This window comes from Brassica napus, chromosome C9, assembly GCF_020379485.1.
Source record: "Brassica napus cultivar Da-Ae chromosome C9, Da-Ae, whole genome shotgun sequence".
In the NCBI taxonomy this organism is placed as follows: Eukaryota; Viridiplantae; Streptophyta; class Magnoliopsida; order Brassicales; family Brassicaceae; genus Brassica; species Brassica napus.
The window spans coordinates 24322217-24333629 of NC_063452.1; the positions used below are offsets into that span (position 1 = coordinate 24322217).

Here is an 11413-nt window from a genome sequence, read left to right on the forward strand (position 1 = left end):
TCGAAAATATTATTTTTATTATTTATTTTGGAAAATACGGGTGTTACAATGTTTGACCTTCCAAACATTGTTGTTTGTTTTCTTGCTCAGATTAAAGGTTCCAAATCATTGAAAAACGAAGCTTCCAGCTGTGACTCCTCTAGTTGAGGACTTGAGAATTTAAAAAGAGCAGTTCGTTAACTCTTGAAGAACAAGACTTGACTCTGAGGAAACTTACAGAGTATCAAACACATATCCGCACAGTTCAAAAAGAAAAGGTTAAGCTTTTATCACGTATCCATAACACAAGAAACTTCCAAGTTTCTTACAAACCTTGTTATATGTTTTATCTCACGATGCTCAGAACCGACTTTGCTTGTGACTACTCTCTATAGGTTCGATTGGTTAACATACTAAACTGACAAGGAAGCAAGATGAAGAGGAAAATAAACGATACCTGGTTTGTCAAAAGACACTCTCTTACAACTTTCAAATTCACTTTCCCAGTTAAAAACAAGTTGTATATATTCTTGTGGAGGGATCAAAAGAAGAGGCAAGATCTCTTACTAACCCAAAGGGAAGCCATTTATGGAAGATGATGCTGCTTCTACTACCTAAACATCGATATATAGCTCTGAGCCAGACTCACCTCTCCAAGGCTGACTTTGACTCTATTTTGTGAAGTTAAATCTTAATAATGATGTTATGATAATGAAGAAGATTCAGACTTGTGAATAGAGAAGGTGACTTGACTTATAGGAGATATATGGAGAGTGAAGAGTACAAAATAAACTTAATCTGTTATTCGATACCGAAGGCGTCCTTGGGATGATCTGGTAGTTCCTACGGGGTGGAGATGATAGGGTCGGTCCATGGATTTTCCTTCCTTTTGCCGCATTTCTCTCAAAGGGTTCTTTACAAGGTCACAAGTTTCTATCTTTCATTGTGTACTGGTTGTCTGACAGTAATTAAGGTCACAAGTTTCTATATAACATACATACGTGTTTGTTTTGGGCTGTGAAGGAAGCTGTGTTCTTTGTGTATTTTTAGCAGCTAACCGAATATGACCGGACCGGGTTATCACCAAATAAATAATATAACAAGTATACCGAAACTTTGGTACTACATAGATACATTACTCCGCTTTAACAAAACAACAATCAGGCAAAAAGAAAACATCTCAACGATCTTAACGCAGAGATTTTAAATTTTCACGGCTCGAACTCGTGAACTTGTTGAAGAACTCGGTAGATTGTAACGTTAGATCTTGTAGACGTTGTAATTTCTTCATCATGAGACGGAAGAGTTGATGTCGGAATCATAGATCTCGTGAAGAAACTGTTCTTCTCTTCGACGAACGAGTTGTGTCTCTTCCTTACGTTACGGACATGACGTGGCGGTGGATAAACCGGAGTGTCGCAGCTGGCTCTGTGTTTAACCCAGCCCGGTTTTGATTTCTCGGTTGAGTTCTTCACAATTAAAATGGATCTTTATCATTAAGTGAGAAACTTGGTGTATCTTCAAAAAGTTCAAACAAAACCAAACTTACGTGAATGAGAGAAGATGAGGTTGGTACGGGACACTTAACCGGGCGATCTTCTTCTTCCGGTTCAACCGGATGCTCAACCGGACAAAATTCTACGTCGAGCTGGTTGTTCTCTTCATCGTATTCCATCAAAATTGTCTCCTCCTCACTAGCTTCTTTGCCCTAACGAAGTCCAAGAAAACAAGAGAAACATTAGAGCAAATGGGTGTCTTTTGCAGTTTTCAAAAATAACGTGTCAAATTCGTAGAATGAATGGAGTCAGAGGGTTGGCGCAGTGGCGGAACTACACTAAGAGTGGGAGAGGCACATGCCCCCCCCCCCCCCCCCCCCTCCCCATAAATTTTTAAAACCAATGTATTTTTGTATTGATTTTTTATAATGCCCTGGTTGATAATTCAAATTTATAAATGTTATACACAGAGTTTTATAGTTCTGCCCCGGACAATAACTGTCTCTAGATCCGCCCCTGGGTTGGCGTCGAAATTATAAAGTAAAGAAAGATTTGGTTAGGGGAAAGGAAAGGAAAAACTCACTGAGGAATCGAAGTCCATGAGCTTGATGAAGATGAAGGAGATGAGAGGGGGCTGTGAATGTGAGAGTGTGTGTGTGTTTAAAGGGGTAAAAAGAAAAGATAAAGTGCAGAGGTAAAAATATATAAATAAAAGTTGGTATCGCATGAAAAGAAGTGATTTTTAACCCCACAGTGAAAAAAGATGGGAGGCAGAAAAAGATTCCTACCTCCACTATTTCTTTTGCTTTTCTAAGTCCATTTTCACATAATTCAAATGTGTATGGGTAACAAAACTTTTATAGATCTTTTATATTGGTAGCAATTGGTGCCAACTCCAAAACATGAAATTTATAAATGGAGTGTAAAAAGTAAATTATCAAATATTTAAACTACAACAAAATGAACTGTAACCCAAATAATTATTTATAAAATCTTGTTAGAGGACACTGAAATATTTTTCAAATGACAATCACAATATTTAACAAGATAGTTAAATTAACATTTTATAGAAATAAAAGCTTATATAGTTATATATATATATATATATATATATATATATATATATAATTTCTCCATACAAAAAAAAAACTAAATGTAGTTTCTGTGAATTTATTGACTTTTATCACTATTTTTTCCACGGTCTAAAAAGAAGATTTAAACAACTACAATGTATTATATTCACGTTCCTGCTTTTAACAAAAGGAGATGATATCTTTCTTTGAAAATCCGAACAATCTTTCGCTTTGTTTCATGTCTTACTTTTTTTGTTTTTCTTCTTTTAGGGTTTGAAGAAAATTGGTGATGTTGGGAAAGATATCGCTCGTATTCCGTTAAAATTACAAATCAGATAAATTGCAAAAATGAACAATAGCTAAAGCCGGTCGTTACGGGGAAAGCATGAGGTCGACCACTTTACTTTACTCAACAAGCCGTTTCTGTATGGACATAGAAAATCATTCTTACTATAAATACACAACTCCATTGTATATAAATAACGTACGATATATATACGGTAAAAGGTTAGCGTAGTGTACTCAATCTTGGTATCGTTTAATACATATATCAGAATTTGAATGCATCTATATATACGTCATGCGTGTTTAAGAGTGGGCTTTGTTCTACAACTTTTACTCCGTCAAAAGTATTATCAACCACTAGGGGCATTGTGTAGCATCCCCATCCTGCAGTCTGCACTGGATCAGTCCAAGGTCCGACTGGATCAGTCCAAGGCCGGACTAATCACTACAAGAAAACAGCAAGGATTCTGAGGGAAAAAATCGTCGGAATTTCGTCGGAATATCGTTATTCCGACGAAATTCCGACGAAACACGTCGTCGGAAATAATTCCTCGGAATTTCTTTTTTCCTCTGAAATCCCTCGGAATTTTCCGACGGAATTCCGAGGAAATAAATTTCCGAGGAAATTCCGAGGATCCCTTGTTTGTCGGAAAAGTCCTCGGAATATACCGAGGTAGAACTTCGTCGGGATAATTCCTCGGAAGTTCATCGATCGATGCGTGTTTGGACATATATACATCGATCGATAGGAGTATACCGACGGACTTTTTCCTCGGTTTATTCCGAGGAACTGTTCCCTCGGTATATTCCGAGGGATCCGTTCCTCGGAATTTTCCGAGGGAGTTGTCCCTCGGAAAATTCCGAGGGAAATGTCCCTCGCTATATTTTTTTAAAAAAACGGATCGATCGATGCGTTTTTGTTCAAAAACGCATCGATCGATCTAGTGAAAAATATAATTAATTTCCTCGGAATGTAAAAAATATTAATTTTTTTGAAAAAATAAAATTTCTGAAATTTAAATTCGAAAATATGAAATTAAAAGTAAAATTGAAATCATATTAATTAATATTCAAAGTTTCACAAATAAAAATAAAACATTCCGAGATTGGGGAAAAAAAAAACTACGGGTCTGGCACGTCCGGGAACACCTCGTTCGGGTACATCCTCTGCATCATCTCCATCATTTGCTGGTTCAGCCTCCTCTGTGCCTCATAGCCCGCCTGTTGAGCCGCCATCTGGGTCTCCAACAAAGATATTCGATCATCTTTGTCCTTCAACTGAGCCGTAAGTACTTCTGGATCAACAAAGGGCGGTGGTGCAGAAGAAGGAGGAACCGACCGGGTGCGACGACCCAAACCGAACAAACGTCCCTTCTTCTTTGGAACCGACTGAATAGAAAAAAGCCAAATTTAGAAATTTAAACCAAGAAATAAATGAATTGAACTTTAAAAAAAAGAACTTACGGATTCAACGATTTCGTTGATTCGAAACCGGGACAAGTTGGTCGAAGCCGTCGAAGCGTCATCCTCGGTTTGAAGCTGAGACACTTCGTCTACCACCTGAGTTTGGACCAGGTCGACCACGTCCCTCACAAGACCGTCATCAATCTGGCCGGTCTTCTTGTTGGTATACGCCCTCCTCATTAGGGCGAGATCATCGACCGGCTCGCCATCATTTTCTTCCGCCTTGAAAAAAAACATAAAATTAAAGAAACATTAGAAATTAGAAGAAATGCACAATAAATTTAAATTCTGAAACTCAAATAATTGAAGAAAAAGCGGTTGAACTTACCATGCGATCTCCGAGAGTGGCAATAGATTGAGCACCCAAGTTATGCTTGTAGATGCCCTTCCCTTTACGGTCGCTCCTGCGGTTGGTGGAGTTGGTGGAAGAAGTTTCTTTCGTCTCCTCCTTATCCCAATGCGCACACAACTCCTTCCAGACCGTGTCGTTCATCGACTTTGGGACCTTTTAATTAAAAAAAAAAAGTTTAATAAATTAAAAAATAGTTTAATAAATTAAAAAATTGTTTAATAAATTAAATCGAACCTTATTGATTTCCCACTTCTTCTTCCACTCGTGGATCTGCTTCCCATAGTTGTCCATTACTTTATGGACGAAGTGGTGATAGATAAAGAGCGTCTCATCGGAATTCCAGTTGAACTCTTGCTGAAAAAAAACACAATTAGTAGAAAATTTATATTAAAGATTAAAAATATAAGTAAAAAATTAGAATACTTACCGCAAACTGACGAAACCACAGAACCTGCTTGTCGGTTGGGAAGTGAGTGAAAGTCGGATGTCCACTGTCGAGGGCCGAGTACATCATACGGTTGATCCATGCGCTGATCCCGTTCCCGGATCGGTTGAACCTTATTAAAAGAACAAACGGTTAATAATGAATCCAAATTTAAAGAAAAAAAATGTTTAATTACCATGTTTGACCCCGTCCATGTGGATACGGAGTGAGATACGGAAGATGGTCACGACCGGGCTGTTGAACCAACTCCGCAACCCTCATCACTCCCGGAGGACCCGGAGGAACAGGAGCGGATGCAGCAGCGGGAGCGAGAGGAGCATGAGCGGGTGCAGCAGAGGGAGATGTATGGTTGGAGCTGTGGGGCGAAGGGGAATCCTGAAAATGGCTGGAATCCCGAGACTGGCTCCCCGTACCACCACGACCACGACGCTGTCGAGGCCGGGTCTGATCATCATGAGACCTGTAAATTAAAAAAAAATATTAATAAATACAGAAATATATAAATTAATTTTTTTTATTAAAAAAAATCCCAAATAATTTAATCACAGAAAAAGATTTATATATATTAAATTTTTTTAATAAATATATAAAAATAGTTCTAATAAACAAAAAATAGTTTTAATAAATAAAAATTGTTTAATAATTACAAAAAAATAGTTTTAATAATATATATATATGAAAAATATTTTTAAATCCCAAATAATAGTATTTAATCACAAAAAAAGTTTTATAGATATTTAAAATGTTTTGTAAAATCCAAAAAATCGAATTTATATAGAAATTTTTTTTTGTAAAATCCAAAAAATCGAATTTATATAGAAAAATCGTTTTGTAAAATACAAAAATCGATTTTATATACAAAAATCGATTTTATAAATACAAAAAATAAAAAAATTATAAAAAAATTCTAAATCAATTCAACAAAACAAATTATTCAACCAAATCACAATTCTAAACCTATTATACAACCAAATCACAATCCTAACCAATCACCCTAACAAAAATCTATCAAAACTACACAAAAACCTAACAAATAGAACCTAAGAGAGTGGGATAGGGTCCTTACATGATTTGTGTAAGAGAAGAGGGAGATCGCCGGAGATATCGTCGGATTTCAGGGGGAAATCGCCGGAGAGAAAGAGAGGAGTCGCGCAGAGGAAGAAGAGAGAAATGGGGAAGAAGAAGGGGCTCGTGGTTATAAAACCTAGGGTCCGACGGACATTATCCGTCGGAATTCCGTCGGAATTCTAATTTCAATTTTCGCGAAATATTTGCCCGGTAAAATGAAAATATTCCGAGGAAATTCCGACAGATAGTAAAATATCCGTCGGAATTTCCTCGGAATATTCCGAGGAAATACCGAGGAACTAGTGTTTGGGGTTTCAAAACATCAATTTTTTTTGCCGTATTTCATTTCTTATACAATTGTAATGCATACCATTGAGGATTCTTTGTATACATGAGCATAAACCATGAAATAACAAATTTCAAAACTAATTGAAAGTATTCCCTTTACCGTTCATTAAAAGGTATAAGTGTTTCTCTTATGTTGCGAGATTTCGTTCATACAATCGGAAAAGTGTTAATTATACGGTAAGGAACAAATTTTTGACTTCATAATGAACGTAAGACACTTAATAAGGGTTATATAGGTGTTATTCAAACGGCAAAACGTTGTTTTCGGTTTAAAAACCCTATTTCCTCGGAATTTCCTCGGATTATTCCGAGGGAACTCCGAGGAAACCCTCTTCTTCCTCGAAATTTCCTCGGAATATTCCGAGGAAATTCCGACGAACTAGTGTTTGGGGTTTCAAAACGTAATTTTTTTTAAAAAAACGCATCGATCGATGCGTTTTTGAACAAAAACAAATCGATCGATTACTAAGATGGCCCGGGCCGTAAGATTGTGATCGATCGATGAGAGTATCCCATCGATCTATCGACAATCTGAATTGTTCCTCGGAATTTCCTCGGAAAATCTTGTATGTTTTTTTTAAAAATGCATCGATCGATGCGTTATAGAACAAAAACGCATCGATCGATTACTAGGATGGACCGGGCCGTAAGATTGTGATCGATCGATGAGAGTATCCCATCGATCTATCGACAATCTGAATTGTTCCTCGGAATTTCCTCGGAAAATCTTGTATGTTTTTTTAAAAATGCATCGATCGATGCGTTATAGAACAAAAACGCATCGATCGATTACTAGGATGGACCGGGCCGTAAGATTGTGATCGATCGATGAGAGTATCCCATCGATCGATCGACAATCTGAATTGTTCCTCGGAATTTCCTCGGAAAATCTTGTATGTTTTTTTAAAAACGCATCGATCGATGCGTTATAGAACAAAAACGCATCGATCGATTACCAAGATGGCCCGGGCCGTAAGAATGTGATCGATCGATGCGTTATAGAAAAAAAACGCATCGATCGATGCGTGTTCGGAAAACAGAATTATAAGGCAAAACCCGACCTTTTTTGGATCTAAACCTTAGAACTCTCATCCCCTCCGATTTCCCCTATAATTCGCCCCCCCCCCTTTCTCTCTCTATAATCATCCGATTTGAACAATTTTGGGCTCTATTCCACTTGATTTTTCGAGCTCTACCTGATTCCTACACTCGTCTTCACCCTAAGACAGGTATACTCCGCGAATCTCCACATTCTGAAATCGTGTTCTTGAGCAATTTTTTGGGTTTTGTGAATTTCTTATTTCCGTGTTGATTCCTTGATCAAATATGCATGAAACAGATGTTTAAACATGGAATAGAACACAATTGTCTGTGATCAACGAGTTTGGAACATGATTTGAGATGATTTAGGGATAGAGAATTTTTTTCAATTTCGTTTTTTTTTATCACAACTCGATTTCGCTTTTCATTTTCATGTTGCTTTGAGTTCTTAATTGATTATAACCATGTTGAGAGCAATGATTCTATTTTGTAGAGAATGAAGCGCACGAAAACATCAGCAAAGAAAAACACACAAGAAGAGGGTTCGTCACAGCTGGAGAAGCAAAGGCCAAAGAAGTGGGATAAGTCTGATACCACCCACTACAACAACATGAAGAAGGTAGCCGTTCCGGCTACACAACTAGCATGTCCTGAGACGATGACAATATTGGGAATCAAAGCAGACATTGAAGGACTGTTCCAGAACATGGGTCTAGGCCAACTATGCAACCTCAAGGAACCCACTTATCCGGAGTTGGTACGCCAGTTCATAGCATCCGCATACGTCACCCGTCCCGATGATAGCCATCAGGAAGGTTTTCTGGCATTCGTAGTGCAGAAAGTATACTATGAGGTATCTTTCACAGACCTCTGCGGACTATTTGGATTGAGTGCGGGGGAGAGGACATATGGTCTTTATTGGACTTCAGAGCTGTTGAACTTCTGGGAAACGATTGGCACAGGGGTTTATAGATCTTCTCAGGCAAAGGAGTCACTTATCCGGAGCCCAGTACTGAGATATGCGACACGCCTCATTGGCTCATTGCTATACGGGACAACCACAGCCGCATCAGTCACGCAATGGGAGTTGTGCCTCCTGTACCAAGGTGTGAGGCATTTGCTACCGGCATTTGGAAACTCTACATTCCCACCTGCTACTGCCTTCAACATGGGAGCGGTGCTGGCCGCAAACTTAGCAGGATACAAGGGGAAAGTAACCAAATCCAAGAGCAATGCATGTGGATTTGGTGCAGTGATTACTCGGATCCTTAGACATGTGGGTGTAGACTGCGAGAACCAGCAGGTAGCACTGGACAGATCGAACAACATTGCTTGGAACTACCTGGATGTCATTTCTCTAGTAAGTAAGGAGTTCATAGCTGGTCCCCACTCGAGGATCCATCGGGATGGTCCTTACGTCTACGTATTCCAGGACCGAGCGAAGAAAACACTCTACTGCCACCTGCCTCAGATCGGCCTGACTGCTCTACTTTCAGAGGCTGCAGTTGAGTTCCTACCCCCTGCTACCGCACTAGTAGACAAGCCATCCTTCTTCACGCCAAAATATCAGACCAAAGGCAAGGGCGTGGTTGATGAAGAAGGACAAGATGAGGCTGCACAAGCCATTCCAGATGATTCACAACCCCATCAGCTACTCCCATCAGACTCCAGCCAGTACAAGCTGCAAGAGCTTCCACCGAACGCCACTTCGCGCCAGCAACAACATTGGAGAGATCAGAGCATAAAGACAAACAACGACATGCTACACAAGATCTGGGCTGCCATTTCACGTATCAGGCCGTGTCGTTGCCAAAAGGATGATGTAGTTCATCGGGACAACTCTCCATCCAGCTCTGGTTCGGGTTCGAGTGGTACACACAGGGTAAGAAAGAGGTCCAAGAGACCCAACGATGCAGGAACATCTGGAGCAGGAGACGAGGAGTAGGAGCTATCACCGGCTATTTTATTTTCTTTTCTATTCTAACGTTTTATGGTCTTATTTTCTGTTAATTTTGAACTGAGTTTTTTTTTAGGTTTCTTAATTATGAGTTCGTATTTCTTTTACATGGTTTCTTTGTTTTATTTGGTTGTGTTTTGTGTAGCTTTTAATTCGTATTCAGCTTTGCCTTGCTAGATAAACCAAATAACTATTATCCGAGGAAAGAGGTTATATCAAGTGTTCCTCGGAATTTCCTCGGTATTTCTTAAAAAAAAATAAAAATAAGTTCAATGGTAGTCTGTTTCCGAGTCATCATCACCAGATGAATCTGAATCTGGATCTTGGTGAAACTCTCCAATCACTGGTTCATCCTCTACGTGAACGACGGCTTCCTCTCCAAAGTCGGTTAAATCGACTACAAGGCCAACTCCAGCTAAATATTCTGCTGCACTACAGTTGCCGGATGTGCTTGGTTGTAGTGGGTCTTCCAGCTCAGAACTTCCCTGAACTCGGCCTCTCGGGTTGAGTCTTGTAACAGTAACCCATGGATCATCTCTGTTCCTTACCCGGGGGTACTTGATATAACAAACCTGTAACATTTAGAAAAATTATAAATTAATACACATGATGATGAATCATTCTGAATAATTAACATTTAATTACCTGATCGGCCTGGAAAGCAAGAATGAAAGGATCATAATATTGCAGCTTTCGCCTCGAATTTACTGATGTAACACCAAATGCATCTGTTCTCACACCTCGATCTGGGGTGTTGTCGTGCCAATCACAATAGAAAACAGTACAGCGCAATCCAACCATGCCCAAATACTTGATTTCCAAAATCTCATGTATGTGTCCGTAGTATACATCATCTCCTGATGCAGAACAAACGCCAGCATCATAAGTCGTACTCGAACGTCTCCTCTTCTGAGTTGTGAATGCATATCCTCGAGTACAAAATCTCGGATATGACTTCACAACAAAGTTTGGTCCAACGACCATCTCACGTATCCAATCGTCAAATGTTTCACCTCTGGCCAAACCAGCAGACACCTATTAATAGCACATATATATATATTATATCAATAAATGTGAATTAGTATAAATATGTGATAAAATATATTTTAATTTGTTTAAAGCACTCACATAAGTAAACATCCATCCAGTAAATTCTCTCTGCTTCATTTCTTCTAGTTCGTCCTCTGTGGCGTATCTATACTCGAACCGCTTTTCTGCCATGAAAATCCTGTATATGATGACAATAATGTAATTAATTAAGATTTAAATTTCAACTTGTTAAAATAAAAATTTGTAAGCTCATTTATTTACCTCTCATATTGAAGAACGTCTTCGCAGTTGGTGAGCAAATATGTTTGCAAATGACTGCGCTCCTGCTCAGTAAGTCGACGGTCCTTTGGTTTTCCGCTAAGTCGTCCAACGTCTGTGAAAATGTCTGGAACCGTAACATGATATGTTGCCCGTTCGCCTCTATCATCATGCCGAGCAGGTCTTCTGTTTTTGGTCTGAACTTCTGCTGGAAAGTAGTACTCGGCAAAGTTTGAAGTTTCTTCATTGATCATCTGTGCGACTATAGAACCTTCCACCCTACTTAAATTTTTCACCATCTTCTTCAAATGGAACATATACCGCTCATACAGATACATCCATCTATACTGCACAGGACCACCAAGTTCCAATTCTCTTGCCAGGTGAATAACAAGATGCTCCATAACATCAAAAAATGAGGGAGGAAATATCTTCTCAAGGTTGCACTGAATCACGGCTATGTTAGTCTTCAAATTTTCAATACCTTCAAGAGTCACTGATCTCGTGCATAAATCGCGGAAGAAACCACTTATCCCTGCAATTGCTTCATGAACATTTCGTGGTAATAGTTCCTTGAAGGCGAACGGAAGGAGGCGC

General features: G+C 39.0%; 1 protein-coding gene across 1 annotated transcript; it reads right to left on the reverse strand.

Annotated features, from left to right (window-relative positions):
- Positions 1-1056: 1056 nt before the first annotated feature.
- Positions 1057-2162, reverse strand: BNAC09G20880D. Its single transcript, XM_013845583.3, has 3 exons — positions 2059-2162; positions 1529-1687; positions 1057-1448 (listed from the first exon to the last, which is right to left on the reverse strand). The coding sequence occupies exons 1-3, from the start codon at positions 2074-2076 to the stop codon at positions 1191-1193; spliced, it is 435 nt and encodes a 144-aa protein (XP_013701037.1). The 5' UTR covers positions 2077-2162; the 3' UTR covers positions 1057-1190.
- Positions 2163-11413: the final 9251 nt, after the last annotated feature.

What these genes read in the sequence shown, in the direction of transcription:
- BNAC09G20880D (XM_013845583.3), bottom strand. An exon ending in CCTCATCTTCTCTCATTCAC is followed by an intron (nt 1,449 to 1,528) that starts GTAAGTTTGGTT and finishes TTAATTGTGAAG; the next exon opens with AACTCAACCGAGAAATCAAA.